We start from the raw sequence: 22,382 nt of genomic DNA on the forward strand, positions 1-22,382 counted from the left end.
TAGCGCTGCGTTTGATAAATGTTTATCTCGTTTGACCAAACATACCCCAAGAGATCATCCTTTCATTCCTAAAGAGGGAACCTGAAAACACATTCTCCACCCCATGCATGGCCATAGCTCCACTCTAACCCTGCCTCTCTTCTCCCCCTTTCAGATAGCTGGTAGGGAGCTGCTGAGAGCAGAGACTGTGGTCCCCAATGAGATTCCAACTAGCTTTATGCTGGGGAATAAGAGGAATAGGATTCCTTGCACCTACCCCCACCCCTCACAGGGGCTGGCTGCAATCTGTCCCTTAATATCTGGGTACATTTGGTGAGATTTAATAGTTGGCTGTTTAAACTTAGTTTTATTTTTCATGAACCAGTGTGCATAAGTTGCAAAAAATGTTTTAAATTCAAATAAATAATATTGCCTATAGATTTACTGATGTTGTTGCATAGCACTTTTTCCTTTTGCCAGCACTTGTTAAAAGTGAATTTAAAATACTGTGGCCTTACATATTAACAGCAATTAGACCTTCAAAGGATGTGAAAAATACTCATCTGTATGCTTCCTCTGTGTTAAAGCTGCTAACCATATTTGATTTGACAGCTACTCTTGTGAAAAAAGAAAAGACTCAAAATAATGCATGAAAAGCAAGAAAAAAAATGGTCTCTGAGGGCCTGCTCCAACTCCCATTGTAGTCAATAACCATTGACTTCAGTGGAGATGGATTGGACCTTTACTTAAAATAGGATATTTTAATCTGATTCAGAAGACTGTCATTAAAGGGTCAGTTGTCCTTATCCCTCAGCCAGTCCCTGGTTGATATTCAGCCCCAATTTGAAGACTTAAATAGAATTTAAATGGTGTATAATCTTATTCTGGGCATGTGCACAGGGCGAATTTCACCTTTCAGATGGGACTCTGACTGAAGTCAATGGAAGTTCCAGGCAGTAAGTGATGTGGAATTGGGACTAATGCCAGGTTAAATATCACATTTCAAATAACACATTTCTTACCTGTATTTATAACACAATAGATTATTAAAAAAAGAAAGAATGTTTAAAAATGCAAGTGACTGTTCCTGGTTTATGTTGTTGGTTTCCTTTTTGCTTTTTATTTGCCTTGAACAATGAAAACAGCCTGGTGGGTTTAAATTTGGTTTACAGCCAGGGTCATTTTCTGCTCCTCTTGCACTAAGAGCAAGTGTTTGGGTTTCAAATACCACAACACTACAAGGGAATGTCAAAATTCAGTTTTCAAATAAAACTCCAAACACCCAATTTAAATTGAATTATTTAAAAGGTATTTTCTAATTCTATTCTTTTTTCTTCTCCCAACCTCACCGAAAAAGCCCGAAAACTGAAATCTGGGGACGGACTAACCAAACATACTGCATTCCTTTAAAAATATACAGTTTTATATGAAACTTCTCACAGTATCACCAATATCATTCACTTAAATATTTTTAAACAATGAAAAATAATTGGTAGAAATCCACACAGTTGGGTGAATTTATGTAGTAAAATGTCCAATGGCATTTCCCCAAATTTAAATTCTCTGTAATAGTCTCCTTTGGTTTTCAAATTATCCAATCATTTTACAATAAAACTTGGTTCTCTCTCATAGAGCTCTGTACCACATTACACTGTCGTAGTACTCTGTAATAATTTAGGGCTTGTCTACACAGAGACACTCAAGGCTTGGAAGTGAATTACACTAAACTAAGACCCTTCTAATTCTGAATGACAGTGTCCACACAGGGGTTTAATGTGGTTTAACTAATCCACTTTAAGATTAACTTTCCTGAGTGTCCCTTTGTGGACAAGCCCACAGTACTCTATAGTAGTACTTTGTAACACAGTACACTATCGTAATACTCTGTAATAACATAGTATTCTAAGGCTATGTCTACATTGTGCTGCTACAGCAACGCTGCTGTAAGGTACACAGTGTAGCCGCTCTTTGTTGGCAGGAGAGAGCTCTCCTGCCAATAAAATAAAACTACCCCCAACACGCAGCAGTAGCTATGTCAGCGGGAGAGCATCTCCCACCAACAAAGAGCTGTCCACACTGGCGCTTTTTGTCAGTAAAACTTTTGTTGATCAGGGGTGTTTTTTCACACCCCTGACAGACAAAAGTTTTACAGATGAAAGTGCAGTGTGGACATAGCCTAATACAGTTATCTAGAAGAGGGTTTCTAAGCATCTAGTCACCTTCCAAACAGCAGGTAAGTATTTTTAGATAATCTTAGTAGCTGTTGAATAAATAATTCTAGATATCTGAGTCCAGTCTAACAAAGCCCAAAGTGATACTGGTATAGAGAATTGTTTCAGACATTACAGAAATTGGTGCATGTAGCACTTTCCCAGACAGGTCACTAATTAAATATTGAGGAGATTCTTCTCAGAAGCCAGGAAAAGAGGAGATTCACTGTAGGAGATATGATTGCTAATTGCTCAGAAGGTCATATGCTGTTTTTTCTTACCTCATGGGCATACAAGGCTCAAAATACAGTGAGACTTGCACAGTCCTGCTGCACAGGGTGGGGCCAGGCTGTGGAGATGCCACATAGGAGGCTCTGCGCCCCCAGCATGCCATAGATGATGCTCTCTGAGGATCCATGGAGGGGAAACAGGGACAGGTTCAGGGAATGGCCTGGAAAATGGGTCAAAACTATGAGGATTCTATAGCCTATATTCTTACATAAGGAGTATTCAGGGACCACAGCTACTACTACAGTCCCTGGACTGTAGCGGTGGTGGTCACATGGATATCCTTTATTCTTAAGGCTAAAGTGGGACTTCAGTGGTGCATAGACTTTGCACTGTCCTGTTTCTTAGGATTTCCCCCATTGTATTGCCACAGTCAAGGCCCCAAGCAATCCCCAAGAAAATGGTTTCCACTGACCAACCTACCTCCAAAATTACTAGGTCGGCCCACAGTGGAACCAAGATCTTCTAGTACTTTTCCCATGTGTGTGTTAACTGTTACTGATTAACAGAGCTCTGGTGGCATAGCAGAGGTTCTTATTTGTTTATATTTACACAAAATAATAATGACTATTTGCGTTTAAACAGCACCTTTCATCTGAGGATCTGGAGACACTTTATGAGCCTTCGTTTTCACAAAATTAATTGTTTAATTTTATTCTGATTTCAATGTCCTTTAAACGTGCTAATGCATTCTCCATTGCAACTGTCACTGGCCTGATATAAAACTGAAACCACTGAGCTGATTGCCTACCCAGAGTTCTTAGAGATGAAGAAATGGAGACCTTGTAACAGAGCCCTAAACATCAGCTCAGAGATGAATGGATTCAGGATACTTACCTTCTGTCTGTAGGAGGAATTAATATTATGGAGCCTGTCGGTGGAGGGGTTTTCCTAACCTCATTATATGTAGGTTTCATCACAACAGTGACAAATCTACCTGAATTCCACTGGCTGACACATCCCTATGGTTGTGTATGCCATGCCACAAGGTAGTTTCATTCTTTATGTGCTCCAAAATTAGCAGCCTGGAGGGAAACCTCTGCACTGATTCACTGTAGCAGCATTGTTCGCCTCTCCTCAGCCCAGACTCTGGTGGAAAGTCCTCTGAGGGGTTAAGTATTCTTAGTGACAGAGGTGACAGACAGGGAGGACCAAGAGTGTGGCCAAGGGAATTCATTAATTTCAGGTAGCATTAACTTTTCTCTTCTCCCTCTGCAACTGGGAAACACATTGGTTTTAGGGAAAGCCACTGGCTCACGATGCTCCAGGTCTATTGCCCAATGGTGCCACTCTGCCCAGGAGCTAAATGATGGAGACAATGATCCCTAGAACAAATGTAGATGCACAGGGCCTCCAAGAAGATGAATCCCCATTGATCACCTAGATTCCTGGGAATCAGGGACAGGACCACTCTCTCTGGCTCGGAGAGGAGGACCGGACGCAATCTCCACCATGCTAATGGAACAATCCCAGAAAATCTCTGCATGGGGATCATCACAGATTGTACACATCTTTCAAACTCCCTCCCCTGAGAATTTCTGCAGGAAATCAGAGTGATCCAGACTTACGTAGCTGCAAGCACAAATCCCAGTTTTGCTCTCACTGATGTTGATGGCGAAACTCCCATTGACTTCAGTGGAACAGGACTGGGTTCTGTGTTTGTAAAAATAAGAGAATGGGTGTTACACTGCTGCACCAGTTCACCATAAGACCAGTTCACCCCTGAAGTAGCTCAGCTGGCTTCAGTGGCGTTGCTCCAGGAACGAGCTTGGCCTCATATTCTGAAAATACATAAAAGGTGAAATTCCCTGTTGATTCTTCTGCCCTTTTCTGAATTGTTTTTGCTAAGAGGTGAACAGAGGCTGCTGTCACATTTCCATGAAATCACTTGGAGATGAGATATTTTTCCATTTTATCAGTATAAAAAACAAACGTGTTTGTACAAAATCCCATAAATCCCCAATCAATAAAGTGGTTTCTTCAGGCCAGTAAAAAGATACTTACAACACTGCTCCTGCTCTTCATATAACACATTACATTTTGCATTTTTGGGAGCACATACAATCATTAGAACTGCTCAATGAGCCACCTGTCTCACTGGAAATTATTCTTCATTTAATGAAGAATTTTCTTGAAATGATTTTCTCAAACCTTTTGCCCTTTATGAACTGACAAAAGATGGTTAATTAATGTTTCATTGCTGATTCTGTAGGGCAACTAACAGAATTATCCAGGGACACACACACTGTTTTTTCATACACTTCACCCTCCAAGCATGCATTTTTCATCTTTGAAGTGTGAATGAATTTATACTATAGCTTTAATCTAGTTATACAGCAGAATGCTTCTCAGGGAAATGAAATGGCTTTATTTAATAGCCCAAAAGGAAAATAATCAACTATTTTCCACTGTGGTTTTCTACCAAAAGGGGCTTATCCTGGTGCAGATTTTAGCACCTTTGGGCTCAATATTGCTAGGTACTGAGTTTCAATTTGCAGTGACTGAGCACCTCAGGAATGATCAGAGGTGCTCAGTGCAGGTGGGCTTGATCCTACAATGCTACTTTTTTATTACTGCCTCTGCACTGGCGCACACACATAGTCATAAGTAAACAGTGGCTCCTATGAAAAGCACGCTGTAAAGCATAAGAACATAAGAACATAAGAAAGGCCGTACCGGGTCAGACCAAAGGTCCATCTAGCCCAGTATCCTGTCTACCGACAGTGGCCAATACCAGGTGCCTCAGAGGGAGTGAACCTAACAGGCAATGATCAAGTGAGCTCTCTCCTGCCATCCATCTCCATCATCTGACAGACAAAGGCTAGGGACCCCATTCCTTACCCGTCCTGGCTAATAGCCATTAATGGACTTAACCACCATGAATTTATCCAGTTCTCTTTTAAACTCTGTTATAGTCCTAGCCTTCACAACCTTCTCAGGTAAGGAGTTCCACAAGTTGACTGTGCTCTGCGTGAAGAAGAACTTCCTTTTATTTGTTTTAAACCTATTAATTTCATTTGATGACCCCTAGTTCTTGTATTATGGGAATAAGTAAATAACTTTTCCTTATCCACTTTCTCCACATCACTCATGATTTTATATACCTCTGTCATATCCCCCCTTAGTCTCCTCTTTTCCAAGCTGAAGAGTCCTAGCCTCTTTAATCTCTCCTCATATGGGACCCGTTCCAAACCCTTAATCATTTTAGTTGCCCTTTTCTGAACCTTTTCTAGTGCCAGTATGTCTTTTTTGAGATGAGGAGACCACATCTGTACGCAGTATTCGAGATGAGGGCGTACCATTGATTTATATAAGGGCAATAATATATTCTCAGTCTTATTCTCTATCCCCTTTTTAATGATTCCTAACATCCTGTTTGTTTTTTTGACCGCCTCTGCACACTGCGTGGACATTTTCAGAGAACTATCCACGATGACTCCAAGATCTTTTTCCTGACTTGTTGTAGCTAAATTAGCCCCCATCATATTGTATGTATAGTTGGGGTTATTTTTTCCAATGTGCATTACTTTACATTTATCCACATTAAATTTAATTTGCCATTTTGTTGCCCAATCACTTAGTTTTGTGAGATCTTTTTGAAGTTCTTCACAGTCTGCTTTGGACTTAACTATCTTTAGCAGTTTAGTATCATCTGCAAACTTTGCCACCTCACTGTTTACCCCTTTCTCCAGATCATTTATGAATAAGTTGAATAGGATCGGTCTGAGGACTGACCCTTGGGGAACACCACTAGTTACCCCTCTCCATTCTGAGAATTTACCATTTATTCCTACCCTTTGTTCCCTCTCTTTTAACCAGTTCTCAATCCATGAAAGGACCTTCCCTTTTATCCCATGGCAGCTTAATTTACATAAGAGCCTTTGGTGAGGGACCTTGTCAAAGGCTTTCTGGAAATCTAAGTACACTATGTCCACTGGATCCCCCTTGTCCACATATTTGTTGACCCCTTCAAAGAATTCTAATAGATTAGTAAGACATGATTTCCCTTTACAGAAACCATGTTGACTATTGCTCATAGGAGTCAACGACCAAACTCAAAAACACAAGGAGAAAATTACATAATAGAAGTGCATAATGCCACTGGTTATTGGCAGGAATTTATGTTCAAAGTGTCCTACTTGACAGATCTACCATATTATTTTTCATAAATTATATTTAAAGGATATATGAAAGCTAATGAGAAACTGTCCCGAATATGACACTTGAGCCCCACAAATAACATTTCAAATAATTATTGGTGTACACTCACCCAAATATTAACACTGAGTTACTTCTATGTTTAATTTACCTTCCTGAGTATTCACTGTCATGTATAAAGACTTTGGAATTCATTAACTCTTTGACCTCTGAGTATTTTAACAGGCAATTTATTTGCCAAAACATTTTATCAGTGCAGCAATGATTTGCTATTTATTTGTTGCAGTAACTTTCATTGTTTTTCCATTGTACTCTGCATAATATATTGGCTTTGCCCAGATACCTCCCATATTTCTTCAAACCACTCCCTTTTTGGGGAGGTTATTTTGTTTTGTTTTGGGGTTTTTTTTGCAGTTTTTCTCACTAGACCATTTTTGTGGTGTAAATTGAGTTGGTAGAATAATAAATCAGAGGTTTCAGCTTGTGCATAGAATGCGGAGGCAGTAAATTGCAGTAAATTGCAACCGTGCGATTTAGCTAGAAAAGGGACTGGTATGTAGGAGCAAGTCTAGCCATACTGAATTGGGATAGAGAGAATGTGGGAGGAAACCAGTAGCTTCCTGGTCTGTTTCCACTTCCATCACCAGAAGCCAAAACGGCCCCTCCATGCCAATCTGCACTATCAGGGTTCTGTGGATCTGTAAGTAAAGTTCCAAGGACCAAGAGGGACCGAAGCAAGAAAGCAGCTGCTCAAAGTAGCATTCTTCCTTCTACTAATGGCAGATTTCTGAGCAAAAATGTGTGTACTGGTATTGGAAACCGCGATCTCCCTCTGCCTTCTCACACTATCCCTGCAGCTCCTTGGAGTCCACAGCTGTAGCGGAAGGAGCTATGTTGTTGGGGAGATAGCGGTATCTGTGTCAATACTACAGAATCTGCTAGCTTGGAAACTAGTCATTCTGTGAATCTTCAAGCTCTCTGCGGTCTGTGAGTAATGCTCCTGCCCCCTGCGTGAAGTAGGAAAACCTCTCCTCTTTGAGAGCTACATGCAACACAGGCTCGACCTTGAGGGAATTTTTAAGTGTTATTTCCTATATATAAGGAATATTCTGTGAAAAAGGAAGATCAGGACCTAGCACAGGTAGAAATAAATACAAGAAGAGAATTCAAATAAATAAAAGGATCTGCAATTGTGCCAGAAATACAAGCACAGTTACTTGTTTCTGATACTGGCCAAAGCCATCAGTCATTTATAGAAACATTCACACAGCAGAATTTTAGGGCCCACTCCTGCTCCTACCATATTAATGAGAGTTTTGCTATTGACTTCAACTGGATTAGACTCCATCCTATAGAAAGGATAAAATTCTTCAGTCAGAAGCATTGTCTTTGCTGCACTGATGAGACAAAAGCTGATTTTCCTCAGTGAAGAAATGCAATATAAATATGTTAATAGTAATAATTATAATAATAAGAGACAATAATAATCTTAGATTGGATTCATCCTTCGATGTCTGTCTTACTGCCTGTTAGAAAATAGCTGCCAAAATAGTCTACAAGGATTTACTTGAGCCGATATTGTCTACTGCCGTGGGATTATTTATTGCTGTTTTATCACTGCAAATTTGCTTTCTTGGTTTCTCTGTGTTTCTTTAAAAATTAATGTACAGGTCTTTTAAAAATAGAAACATGCTAAGAATCTTAATTACTTTCTCAGTCTATTTAAAGCCTGTCTTCAGACCTTCATAAAACCAGCAGATTCACTACTTCTGTAAAGAGATATTTAATTGCCATACCCTTGGGTTAGATCCTTTCCCACTTTTCCCAGTGGGCTGGCACTGAATAAACCAAAATGGTTTTGTCTATGATATTGCTTGGAATAGCTACAGTTACTAATACTTAGCTTTTAATGCTGAGCTTTTCATCCAGAGATCTCCAAGTGCTTTACAATGCTTCCTTACCCCCATTTTATAGAAATGGAAAATGAGTCACAAGAAAATGAAATTACTTGCCCAGTGTTATACAACAAGTCAGTAACAGTGAGGAGTAGCACCCCTGTTCTACTCTCTTGACCATACTGCCTCTTTAGTGAAGCAAAAATCTTTTGCAAAATTAAATCTATTTTGTTGAGAGGCTAAGGGTCTATTCCACATCTGGAACTTCAAACAAGTTTTTAACTTCTTTCACACTTGTGGCATTAAATACTATTTTACCACCAATATCTTTTCTTGTATAAAGCTTTGATTTTCTATTCTTTTTACACTTTACCTTTTTCTCCACCTTTTGGGGTCCAGATTCTTCACTGCCTTGTTCCTTGTGTAATCATTTACTCCTGTGCAAAGTGAGTGTAAAATGGTACCATTCTGATATGTTAATATTTTTTATACTTACTTTGCATAGGTATAAATGATAATGGTCCCGTCTCAGTGCAGGGGGATGTATTAGATGACCTCTCAAGGTTCCTTCCAGCCCTACACTTCTATGACACCTGGTGCAAGGTTGTGAGGAACTAGGCCCTTTGTCTCTGCATTTGGTAGCGAAACTCTTCTATGGTTCCCCAGAACTTGAACCATCTGAGGCACTAGCTTGAGGTAAATTATCAATGGCAAACACACATCTAAGGCCTTGCATACATGAGAAAGTTGCGTCAATTTTATTAAAGGTGTGATTTTAAATCTGTTTAGCCAAACTAGTGCAAACCTCTGTGTGGTATGTCTTATTTCAGTTTAAACCAAGTTTATTTCATCTTAGCTTAAATAAATTAGAAATCAATTTAAACTGAATTAAGCCACTCTGAAATAAGAGTATGTATACACATATTTGCACTAGTTTAACTAAATAGGTTTTAAAACTTATTTAAGAGAAACCAGTGCAACTTTCTCCTGTTGACAAGGTCTAATTGTCAATGGCCCCAATCCAATAGCCACAGAAATCAATGGAAAGACTCCCATTGACTTAAATAGGCATTGAGTGAAGCCCTTAGTATCATGCAGATTCTTCACTTAGACACACATGACACTCTTCAATACAATAAACACACACAGAAGTGTATGAAAATGTTTCTCCTCCTTTCTTTACCACAAATCTAATCCTGAGCTTCTAAACAGCAGGCATTCACTACCTTGAATGACATTGCTTGTATATATAAACCACAGTCACCTTACAATAGTTCTATATTTAGAAATGTGGGTGCACAATACACACACACAGGGGAGATTTTCAGCAACACAAAGAGCAGTTTAGGGGGCCTCTCCCATTGAAAATCAATGAAAGTTAGATGTTTTAACTCCCATTAGTGCCTCTGAAAGTCTCCCCCATGTTGTTTCATCTGTTTTTTATTCCTTTGGCTCATGATTCATCCATTTATGATTAATTTTGTTTTTTGCTATTTGTATTAAATTGTTTTGAAACCTTTGGACCTGGGTAACTATACAGTGAAGTTTATTATTAATAATACTAATTAATAATAATAACTTACGGTGTCTGGGCCAGTAGAGTCTCACTCATTTGGATGTTGGTTTGAATTAAGGCATGTTTTATTTTAGCTCTGCAGAAGCTTTAGTTGAATCTATTCTGCCATGGACAGACCAATGGTATTTAGACAAATCCATCTGCGTCTTTTCTATAGTAATAGGGACAATCCAGCCAGGAGATGACCACCCTCAATTCCCAGTGAAGTCAGAAATCACAGAAGGCACTCAGTATGATATAGGACTGGGCCCAAAAATGCTGTGTGTGTCTGTCTGTTTGTACATGTGTGTCTGACTGTCTGTCTGTAAAGGGCTATGAAAATATAAGAATCTCAGGAAGCTGACACACAAATTCAGGAAGAATTGTCATTTGCCTGTTTTCTGTCTAATGTACACAAGTATTTGATTAACATCAACAATGATAAATGTGAATCCAACATGAAAAGCCTTAAACTACCTTAAAAACAGAATGACAAGAGTGACAAACTCTTGGAGCTAGGCACTGTAGGTATTTGTCTTGGCAGTCCAAGTGTATATCCCTACTGCTGTTTGATTTTTTTTTAAATACTACATCAGATGCTCTCCAAAGAATTATAAAACATTATTAAGTCATGTTAAACATTCTGAGACAGATTCTGTTCTGTGATGAGGCTACACTGCACTGCTAGCAAAATCTGGTCTTAAAACTGACTTAACCAGCCAAGGGGGGATTGCCCCAGGTCAAGAGTGACCTCTAGGGGTGTGGCACTTGAGTAGGAGCTCTTATGCCTCTCCCCCTTCCTGCCAATGCCAGAGCAGGAAAAAGAGTGCATGGCTAGAGGAATGGGACATGCCTAATCATGCCCCTGTGCTATACTAACCTTCAGCTATTTTTTCAGCCTCTCCAGGCTGCTCATTCTCAGGGAGGGGGACTACCTCTGCACAAAAGAGCACCACTAACATGACCTGGTTTTGAACCAGTTGTGTAAACGTAAAAGATTTCCCATTACCTGAGGAATCTAGTTCCCCAGTATTATGCATGTTCTGGCAACAGCAAAGGAGTTATATGTTTCTTCAACAGTCTCTTATCAAATGAGTGCATGTATTACATAGTGCATATTTTCAGTGCATAGATCAGCCATACTACTCAATGGCAGAGCAGTTAGAATAGCTGCCAACATAGCCTTTTGGTAAACCAGGCAATAAGCTTTTCAGAGACTTATCAACAAAACACTCAGAAATAAATCCTCAAGTGGGCCAAAGCTCTACCTAGTGCCCTTGCAGGGCTGGACGCAGAGGTGGCATTCAACTCCTGGCACAAACTAGAGCGACCACAGGACTGTTCTATGCCAGCTGGAATAGCCCCACAGGGGTTGTTCTGATGGCCCAGGATAATTGGTGTTCATGCCAGGCTGACTGCTTCTTGTCAATGGCACACCTATGACATACCCCATGTGCTGGGAGGGCAGAGGAAGAGCAGGTGGCGCAGAGCTGGCTATGCTGGCCTTAAGCTACTGGGTAATCCCCATGTGACGGGAATTTCCAGTTGCCTTGAATGAGGATCTGATCCCTTTGTCTAGCTTACCATTCTTATTCAAAATTAAGCAAAAAAAACCTATTGAATTAACCACTGTAGCTTACATCTGACATTGTTACCACAAAATAGGAATAACACACAAATTCCTAAAGCTTAGTGAGTGAAAAACAGAATATTTGTTGTTTAATCTCATATTAAATTAGAGCAAAGCTCTTCATTTGCAGTCTCCTGACATGTACTTCTGTTTGTGCTGACCAAAATTGGGGCATGACCTTGTATCCTGACCTTGGTTCTAAACTTCATAACAATAACAAACAGAAATATACCTGTGAACTGTGAAGCTTAATAGGATACTGTGCAACTCGTTCTGTGTGATTATTTCATTGAATTGGCATTTTGGTATTTACCCTGGAAATTCTATAACCCTACTGAAGCCAATACAGTTGCTTCCAAATAAAGTTGTGTGTATGCTAATAATGGCCAAGAAATACATTTATGTATCTCTGGTTCAGTGAAGCCTTTCCAAAAGTATATTATAAATATCACTTATAGAGAAGGTTGTCACCACACTATTATTATTTGCTGGAACTGCTGTCCATTCACAAGTCTGAATGCATTTTATTGTTGAGCACAAGAACATGCATGGAAAGCAGTCGTTCTTATCTTGTTCTCCTCTCTTCAGAAATTTTCTCCCACACATGTGAGTAAACAAGCTCAGTGCCTCACAAACTTTTAAAAAAACATGTCTTACAACAGAGCTGTTTCAGACTTATATGTAAAATTCATTCAGATTGTCACACTGGCTAAAAGTGGCTGTTGTAGAATAGGATTTCATTCAGTGTTACACTTAATTGCCCTAAACATAACAAATCTCTGATACAACCAATAAGTAAGTTATTTCTAGTTTTGCAAATCTAGACGTATATTAGCAAAGAGTTCTTTCTCCTTTAAAAGTTAAATGGAAACTATCTGGCTTCCATTATATTATTTCCATTACATTGGCTTCCATCACTTTCCACCACATTACCTATACAATCAAGTGACTTTAAAACAAATGTACGTTACCTGGTTATTATTATTTATTTGTACTACAGTTGTGTCTAGAGGCACTAATTGGGGAACAGAGCCATATTGTGATAGGCACTGTAAAGATAGGCAATAAAATGATCATCTTAGCCCTGAAGAGCTCACGATCTAAGTTAAGACAAAACACAGCAAACGAATGAGACAAACAAGAGAACAGGGAGGGCAACTACGTAGGGTTATACTGGGCATCTGATTTTGTTAATAATAATAATAATAATAAACACTTCACATGTTCAAAGTGCTATACCAACATGAAAAGCCAATTTGTGGCACTGGGAGGAGTGACTCTGTTCTGACCCTCTACATTTTGCTTCCCACATCTTCTGGAGAGTACTTCTGCCACCTTTTTCTGCACCAAAGCGCTTGGAATCACCTTACAAAGTCAAAAATAAGGCCTTGGCTACACTTACCCGCTAGTTCGACAGCTGGAAATCGAACTTCTGGGTTCGACTTATCGCGTCTAGTCTGGACGCGATAAGTCGAACCCGGAAGTGCTCGCCGTCGACTGCGGTACTCCAGCTCGCCGAGAGGAGTACCGCGGAGTCGACGGGGGAGCCTGCCTGCCGCGTGTGGACCAAGGTAAGTTCGAACTAATTCGAACTAAGGTACTTCGAACTTCAGCTACGTTATTCACGTAGCTGAAGTTGCGTACCTTAGTTCGAATTAGGGGTGTAGTGTAGACCTGGCCTAAGATTTTAAAATCAATGTAAAAGGCTGATTGGAAGTCAGTGCAGGCATCAGAGCAGGAAAGATGTGCAATGATCATTTAGAACAGCTACTGTAAATAGCCTCTCTATAATATTTGAAGCAAGTTGAAGCCTATGAACCAACTGATCAATTATTCAAATAGTAAAGCCTCATAATAGTACTCAAGGTGACTGGAGAACAAACTAGCACCTCAGTATTACTCTGGGATATAATCTGTAATGTTCTTCAAGTGACTTAAAAAAAAAAGTCCTCAATAAACAGGGGCTAGTGTGAAGCAGTGGAGCTCTACTGGCTAGCGTCTGGACATGTGAGTCAGGACACCTGGGTTCTATTCCTCCCTGCCAGTTACTCTGCCAATGAGTTGCTCTATGACTTTAAGTTGCTATTCAGTGGGAGTTATAAGTGATCAGCAGTTCTGAAAATCATGCCAGTCACCTCTCTAAGCTTGAGTTTACTGTGTAGAGCTACTGGAATGGTAGTAATATAGATCTTTGTGGACTTTGGATGAAAGTTATTCTATAAGTACAAATTATTATCATTATTACAGATGCTACATGGTCACTAACATTCAAGATCTGGGTCTAAAACAGTACCAAGAGTCTTATTTTTAGAAACAAGGAGACGAGCACAAGTCTATTCCATGCCACAGAAGCAGTAGAAACTGTTACATGTGTATGAGTCAACCAACATGATTTCAGTCTTGTTCAGTTCAGTTTGGGAAATCGTTGAGCCATTCAGTCCTGAACCTATGCCAGGCACTGCAACAAAACCAATGCTGCAATTGAAACATCAGGAGTGTGGGAGAGTTAGATTTCACTGTCATCAGCATATGATCTATGTGATAACATATTCATGGAAAACTGAAGCCAGAGGTAAAGTAAGAACCCCACACACAGCCCTGAGGAACACTGCAATATCTTAGAAACTTGAGCAAAGCAGGAAGTAGTGGATAAAATATGATACCAAGTTGCTGCAAACCAAAGATATTAAAGATATTCTATCAAGACGTCATGATGCACAATATCAAAAGGTGGATGACAGATTTCGGAAACCAGCAAACATTATGGCCCACAACCTGTCTAAACAAAGACGTTATTGCAAACATTTCATTCTCCACAAAGCTTTCTCCATAGAGCGTAATCAGAATCCTTGCTAGAACTTATCATATATTTTGTCCTGCAACGAATGCACGGCTTTTCAGTGACTTCCTTTTCAAGGATGTTAGCAACAAATGGTTATTTAGAAAATGGGAGGGAATTTACAGGTTTATCAAGTTGTGCTGGGAGGTGACTCTGCCACCAAAAGAGTAACATTTACTAGTATTGGGACAGTCAGGAGTCCTCCTGACAGCTTGAATTGATAGCATTTATCTCTATACCTATTCTTGTCATCAGCACTTTGGAATGATGTGTCAGCTGCTGCATTCTGAAAAATGTTGATTTCACTGAAGAGCACTCTTGCACTAGAGAGCTTTTATTGAGCCAATAACTACAGTACATCCATTAGTATACAATTGAATGAAGCACAGTATTTCAGTACCCTCCAACTGAACATAGGAATGAATAATATGGATGTCACTTGTGCCTCTCAAACATGAAGCCTATAAAATGCTGCCAATATTTGTTAAATGCCATATATTAAATCACATTGTATAGACATCGAGAGAAAACTAATGTCCCAATTATCCTTCCCCATCCCACAGCCTCCAAACCAGTAACATCTCTGCACTTCATTGAGCTAAGTCAGTGATCCATTTTTCAATGAAATAACAAAGTGAGTTGAGCTGCCTTAGAATGAATCCAGCCCCTGTCCATTCGTAGGGTCAGTGAGGGAAAGACCTTTGTCTTGAACTCAACCCAGTTCAGAAAGCAGAGGCTCCCTCCCACCAGCCTCAATGGGCAAAATGATCACACAAACCTTGCCCAGCCCCAAACAAAGCAAAGGCTGTTTCCTTTTGTTACCAAGACCACATTGCTCATTTGCATGTATGTATGCATTGCCCAATCTAAGCTAAGGGGATCAGGTCATTACCCAGTGCGGATTGAACACAATAGCGATCAAACAGAATGTCCCTTTAAATCGCTATTCTCCCTCTACCCCCTCCTTCCTCTGGTTTAAAGTGCTGATGCGGGGATCTCCGCGTTTTCATCCTTTGCACTAGCAATCCAAAGCACTTACTTCTCCCCAGCCCCTCAGCTTTCCACTCAGTCTCCTCCACTGCCCCGTAGCGTCTCATTGGTTTCTCTGTCTCCATGCTGGCAGAGATGGCTCTCTTTAACTCCACGCCTGAGTGCATGGCTACTGCCTGGGCAGTCTGTGTGCATGGGGCTCCCCGGCTCACTCCCCCCGAGCCGGGGCGGCAGGGCTCCGGCTCAGCCCTTTCCTGGGCTGGACTGGAAGGCGCTGCTGAGCTCACTGCACCTCGTCGCCGGGCTGGTACCCGAGGAGGAGGAGGGGAAGGGATGCAGCGCACATGCTCAGTGCGAGGATGCTGTCTACAGAAGCGCTGGGTGAGAGCAAGGGAGAAGGGGAGGGGGAGGCAGGAAAACAATGGGAAAAAAACATGCCACGGGGGAGAGGCGGTCACTGGCTAGGGATTCTGCCACAGGCTAGGGAGGACATGGGCTGGGGATAGTATTTTCCAGGCAGGGGCGCAAAAGAAGAAGACCCTTGCCTGAATATCCCATCCCCCAAGTGGTTATGGAGGAGGATGCTTCCCACTTCACAAGGAACCTCCCTCCAAAGCCTATCTCTATGGTCCTATCTCCTGCCCCTTCCCCCAAGCTGCTCTCCCCACCGGGCACTGGCTAGCTCCCCTCTCCCCTTCATATACATAACTAGCCTAACCCCCACCCTCTATCACCTTCTGTTCATGTCCACTTCAGCTCCTGATCTTTTGGAGGCAGCTGGGTTGGTCACTCTCCATTTTCATTCCTTCTAGAGGAGTAGCCAGGTAAATGCTCTGTTAGGAAACATGGAGAGTCTGACCTCATGAACATTTGCATGACCCTGGAATCCAGGTTTATGAACCCTTGACTAGAGGTTTATTCTTCAGGGCAGGGATTGTCTTTCTTTTTGTGCCTTGTGCAGTGCTGAGCACATCAGGTGCATGTTACACCTCATAAATAATAATACCATGGAGAGCTAAGCTTTACTTTCACAGTAAACCCCCCCCCCCCCCCCATGTGCATTTCAACAGCCTCTGCAAGAGTTCTGCAGAGCTCCACGCTTTCTAGCTTCACTTTCAGCAAAAGCCAGAGGATGGCACCCAAACAAATGATGTGGTTTTGCATTTCTCATAAACATGTACGTTCACTGTCTGTGCAGTCTCCTGGGATTAGAAGAGAAGGAAATGATTATGCAGGAAGCTAATTTCCAACTGTGGCAATTATTAGTTTTATTTTACTGTGGTGGTGAGTGTGTAAAATTTTCTAACACTTCTCTTTACAATGATGTAGTGCCTTTCATCCAAAGCTCCCATAGCACTTTACTATTAGTGGTATTACCCTCATTGTACAGATGAGAAGCCCAGACAAAGCATAGTTAATTAATTTGCCCATTGCCACTCAGCAAGTCAGTGACAGAGTAAGGACCAGCACTGATGTCTTCTGCCTCCCCAGTCAGTGTTTTAACCACTGGACCACAATGACACTGTCTCCTTATGAACACATACATGAAAAAGCTAAGAGAGATCAAGTGACTGGTTCATGACAACTGATGGATTTCCAGTAATTCTGAGTGTTTATTTTCAATTACAGACATACAAAGGGTGTAGAAAGTGTGTGGAAGGGATTTCAAAAGATGATGGGTTTTTTGAAGTCAGAGTTGCGGGAGTTATTTTTAATTTTGGAGAGGGAGGGACTGCACAGAAAAAGCAAAATTCAAAATTGTAGCATTGAGAGAATCTCTGCCTAGTTGCGTTTCTGCTTTTCACTGAATGAAGCCAGCTAGCAAATTAGAATTATTTGGACAATATTTTAGAAGGCTTGCAGGACACCCGGCTCCTTCCCTCTAATCTGCATTCTGTGGAGATTTGCTGGGACTATTTTGGGTCCCGGACATTCTGGAATTGGTCTCAGTGACTAAGAAACGCTGAGTCCTGGCAGATTTCGGCCCTTAGTGAGAAGGAGCCCAGACAGAGCTGTGAGTCAGAAGCAGCGTAGCAGGTGGCAGCACAATGCACAGCTAACTGGGTGACTATATGACTGCCTGAGGGTGGCTGTATTGACTCACTTGGAGGAATGAAGAATGGAGTGGGAGGAAGACAAAAGCCTATCTGGGATAGGGGCCAGGTTTGGACTAGGAGATAGAGGCTGAGTGGGGAGGAGGGCCAATATGTGGATGCATCTGGGCCCCATTTAGGTTTAATCCATCCCTTGGGTGCTTTTCATAATTGCAACCCAAATGCTTTCTTTATGTGATAAAGAAAGAGTCTAGGAAAATAATCAAATATTTTAAGATCTGAGTTTGTTAACCTGAAAGAAAAAAGGATTAGCAGTAGTAAGAAATCATGATAGTTTGAGAAATGAACTGTAGGTGACAGAGCATACCAGTCAATTAATCATATTCTGATAGTGTGTTTTCACCTGCTTACCTTTGATACATCCACATTATAACATTAGGGCTGAACCTGCAAACAGTTACACATGTGAGTATTTGAGTAGTCCCGATGAGTTCACATGCAAGCATTTGCAGGATTGAGGTCTTAGTTCGGAAGAAATTAAGTTGCTTATGTTCTAGCATTTTTGCTATTGTGATATGGCATCATTTGCAGTGGAAGTAATTTCCCTGCAGCTAATGATGCCCTTGAAGGCACCTCAGAAAGATATTTACTCTTATGCCCACAAGGTTTGTTCTCTTTTACTGAATGCATCATGGGGAAAGAAACTATGAAAATCTCAGTTCATTCTAGTTATTCAGAAGTTTGAGATGTAGAAAAATACAGATGTCCTTCAGGTCTGATTTATATTTCTCTCATGAAATCATACCACCTGACTGCTTTAGTTCCCTGCCAGTTCCTAAAATGATTTATTCATCAAGTAATGTCATCAGGTGCTGTGGCTAGTCATTTGAAATTGGACAGTTTTTGTGTGTGCCAATCTATTGCCCCCTTTCCATCCAGTACATACCAATGATCTCCTGCAGCATCCAAGACACTATATATAATGTTTGCTCTTTACTCAGAGAATGGCAGCATGCCATGTAAGTCAGGGTAGAAGAAGGTGAGTGTGAATAATCTTTGGCTTCACATAGCTGTCAGGGATCTATTGATTTTTTTTCCTTCAGGCTCCCACAGATTCCCTGCTTATGTGGGTACTAGAGACCTTGTTCTTTCCACAGGTCTCAATCCCAACTCAGTGAAGGAATGATACAGCAAAGAAACCACTGTAAGACCTCACAACAATGTAGAAGTGTTTATTTCCTTGGGGTATTTTTTCACAGGAGGGAATGGTTTGTCTCTAATTTCCTGGTCTCAAAAGTAGATGCTATAGGCAACTTACTGCTCAGGTTAATTTAATGAGATTTAGCAGAAAAGTTGGCTACACTTGTTTCATGGTTGGCCTCTTTAACGTCTGGGGAAAAAATATTCTGTTTTCATCAAGCACTTTCATTTTGGAATATGCTTAAGCTGCTGTAGGCATATCCTTCTTGAAACCAAATCTAAAACCAGCTGACAATATTTTCCTGGATGTTTATCACAAATGCATTGAACCCCCAGTTCTGAGCTTTGGCTCAAGGGGGAAAAGTACTTCATGGCCCATTTATGGGATAACAGATTCTGGGCCGGCTGGGGGATGATTTGAACTTTGGTGAAAGCTAGAGGAGCCAGAGGGCTGCTATAATTTACACTCAGCTGTAATGGTCCACAAGAAACTTTTGTCGCTGAGAATAGCCAGATCACAGCACTTTTTTCATTCCCCTTTCCCTGGGAAAGCTCCTAGCATAGCCTTATGACTAGCATAATGGGGAGAGGGAGGCATGTCTATATTATCCTGGCAATCTGATTACACCAATGATATTCTCCAAGGGCCAGATCTGGCTAGTGCTTGGCCACAGTGGAAGCAGGAAGTAGGGTCACTGTTCTTTGTCAGACAGTGCAGTCATTCCAACATCGTAAAAATAGTGGTAAAGCTTCTGCAAAGGTTTATATTTAGTCATTAAAATTTACATTTCAAAATTTGACCTAGTGAAGTAAAATGAAATTGTGGATTATATGTAAAAGTATTTTATCTTTTGCTTATATTCATGTATACTTTACACTTCAGTGTCTGATTTTAATTTCTTGTGGGAGGAGGCCAGCAGATTTTTTTATATCCTGTCTATACTATAGTTGAAACCATGCTAGCAACAAGTTGTTGACACTAACACAATTCTACCATAGTTTCTTAGTTAGCTTGGCCAGGGATTTGTTTCCTGAGCAACTTGCTAGCCAAACCATGCTACAGAGTCTAGGATATAAAAACAAACACCCAGAGAGCTTTACAGCATTGTTCCAAAACACAGTACAGCACAGTTTACATGAAATAATTCCTGCTCATACTGGTACCATCTGCACTTGAATTTCAACCATGTCAATTCTCCCTCAATGGTTCAATTTTGTAGTGTAAAATGGACCTGCCTGTGTTTTCAGAGTGTCCATGAAGTCTGGGACATGTCCAAGTGAGCTGTAACCAGATTCCTCAACACAGATGAACGTATAGCATACATGAACTCAATAGCCTGGGAAACTGGATCTGTGAACAAGACCGCATTAAACATAATCTCCTGTCCCCATAATGTCATGAGCTGTCTACCCAGACAAATTTACTATGTAAGGAGATTGGGGTATAATACTTCAGTGCCCCCAAAGACATTATAACACAGTTTGATCTTGCCAGTGTATATGATACCAGTCATGTCATTGATTCATGTTACTGCCCTATAAAAATCAGGGCTCTTCCTCTCTTTGTTTCTGATATTGTGTGTATCACATTTTCTTTTAAAATGTATAATATTAGGCAAAAGTAAATTTTATTTGTTTCTTCAGAGTATATAAATCCTAATTAAAAATAGAGGGGCAAGAGGTAGCTTAGTATCTTTTTGCAGTTTATAACTATGTTCAGTTATGTGCTGTCATGAAAGAACTCTTAGAGGCACTGATCCCCTTGCACATCATGGGAGTCCACAGGGATGCAGGAGTCTGCTCTAGCACAGAGGTTCTCAAACTGGGGGTCGTGATCCCTCAGGGTGTCTCAAGGTTATTACTTGGTCGGGTGACCAGACAGCAAGTGGGAAAAATCAGGACAGGGGGTAAAGGGTAATAGGAGCCTATATAAGACAAAGCCCCAAATCTCGGGACTGTCCCTATAAAATCAGGACATCTGGTCACCCTATTACTTCGGGAGGGGTCGCGAGTTGTCAGCCTCCACTCCCAAACCCCACTTCATCTCCAGCATTCATAATAGTGTTAAATATTTTTTAAAAGTGTTTTTAATTTATAAGAGGGGGGACAAACTCAGAGGCTTGCTGTGTGAAAGGGGTCACCAATACAAAAGTTTGAGAACCACTGATCTAGCAGATCCTTATGCAAGATCAGGGTCAGGGCTGGTAGATTAATGTGTATCATGTATCAGTATTGAGTCCTGTGGCACCTTATAGACTAACAGACGTATAGGAGCATGAGCTTTCGTGGGTGAATACTCACTTCTTTGGATGCAAACATGAGCTCCTATACGTCTGTTAGTCTATAAGGTGCCACAGGACTCTTTGCTGCTTTTACAGATCCAGACCAACACGGCTACCCCTTTGATATATGTATCAGTATTGATATTACTTCCTCATTATGAATCTTTCCCATACCATGAATAGTTACTGCCTTATTTATGTATGTACATGGCTTTTCCTATCATTAGTCATTCCTGTAAATGTATTTTAGGCTAAAATAACTTCATATATAATTCAGACTAATTGCAGGTAAATAACTGGAGTGTTACTCCTTTCCCACTGCTGCTTTACATTTCTGCCAGGATTGGAAAAGTACTCTGTAGTTTAAAGGCAGTATGGCAAGGCATTCTAAGGAGCATATTAAAGGGAGATATGAAGTTCCTTGAATTTAAGATGCGGATCAGCGCATGTGTGCATTCATGCTGAGTTATATGTCATCTTATTCTGATTTCTTGATTTTTGATTAATGCTTGGAATATGAACTATTACATGGGTACCCCTCTGGGTTTAACATGTCACTACTACCTGTTTAATCAAGAATGAATGAAACAACTGAGCATTTAATTAGTAATTCTTTATTATTTCCATTTACTTGTATTTAAAGTACAGTTTCTGTTGAAAAATGACAAGAGACATTACCAAAAAAATGCCAAGCAAAAAATGACATGACTGGCAAAATTTAGTGGACATTTTCTTCATTTAATACTGCACCATGTTGTTCGCAAAGTTGTTTTTCTGGGGGAGAAATCTGCAAATTTGCCACCTCACATATGAATTTGTCCCACAGTCTTTCTGACTTGTAACTGAATCTGTGTGAAGCCAGGCCACGTAAGGGCTCATTTTGTTATCACTAACCTAGAGCTCAGTCCTTCAAGGGGCTGAACTCTCTGGTCCCAATCCAGCAAAGCCCTTAGGCATGCATTCAGCTTTAAGCACGAGTAGTCCATTATCACATGCTTAAAATTAAACAAGTGCTTAAAGGCTTTCCCGGATCAGGGCTACAGCACTCACATTCTTGCAGGATTGAGCCCGTAATACACAGACCAGGTTGACCAAGCCTCATAAACCTTTGCGTCTGAACTGGGTTTCAAGAGAAGCTGAACTGATTTATGGTTTTGGATGGAAACCGTCAAAATATGGTGGGTTATGCTGAGTTTTTGTTTAAGTGGAGTGGTTTGTTTGAAGGCAGGGGTTTGGTGTCTGGGTCTATACAAAGTCTGATTGCAAAGATTGCAGAGAGATCAATAATAGAGACCACACCGG

At 40.7% G+C, this 22,382-nt stretch overlaps 1 protein-coding gene across 1 annotated transcript in view; it reads right to left on the reverse strand.

Moving 5' to 3' along the window:
• BMERB1 (bMERB domain containing 1) overlaps positions 1-15,858 on the reverse strand; it is a 92,294-nt gene extending 76,436 nt beyond the window's left edge. Inside the window, exon 1 of the mRNA XM_034784559.1 lies at positions 15,594-15,858. Within this exon, the coding sequence (XP_034640450.1) occupies positions 15,594-15,711 (118 nt within the window). The 5' untranslated portion in view covers positions 15,712-15,858. The remainder of the gene's footprint in view (positions 1-15,593) is intronic.
• Positions 15,859-22,382: the final 6,524 nt, after the last annotated feature.

This window comes from Trachemys scripta, chromosome 10, assembly GCF_013100865.1.
Source record: "Trachemys scripta elegans isolate TJP31775 chromosome 10, CAS_Tse_1.0, whole genome shotgun sequence".
NCBI lineage: Eukaryota > Metazoa > Chordata > Testudines > Emydidae > Trachemys > Trachemys scripta.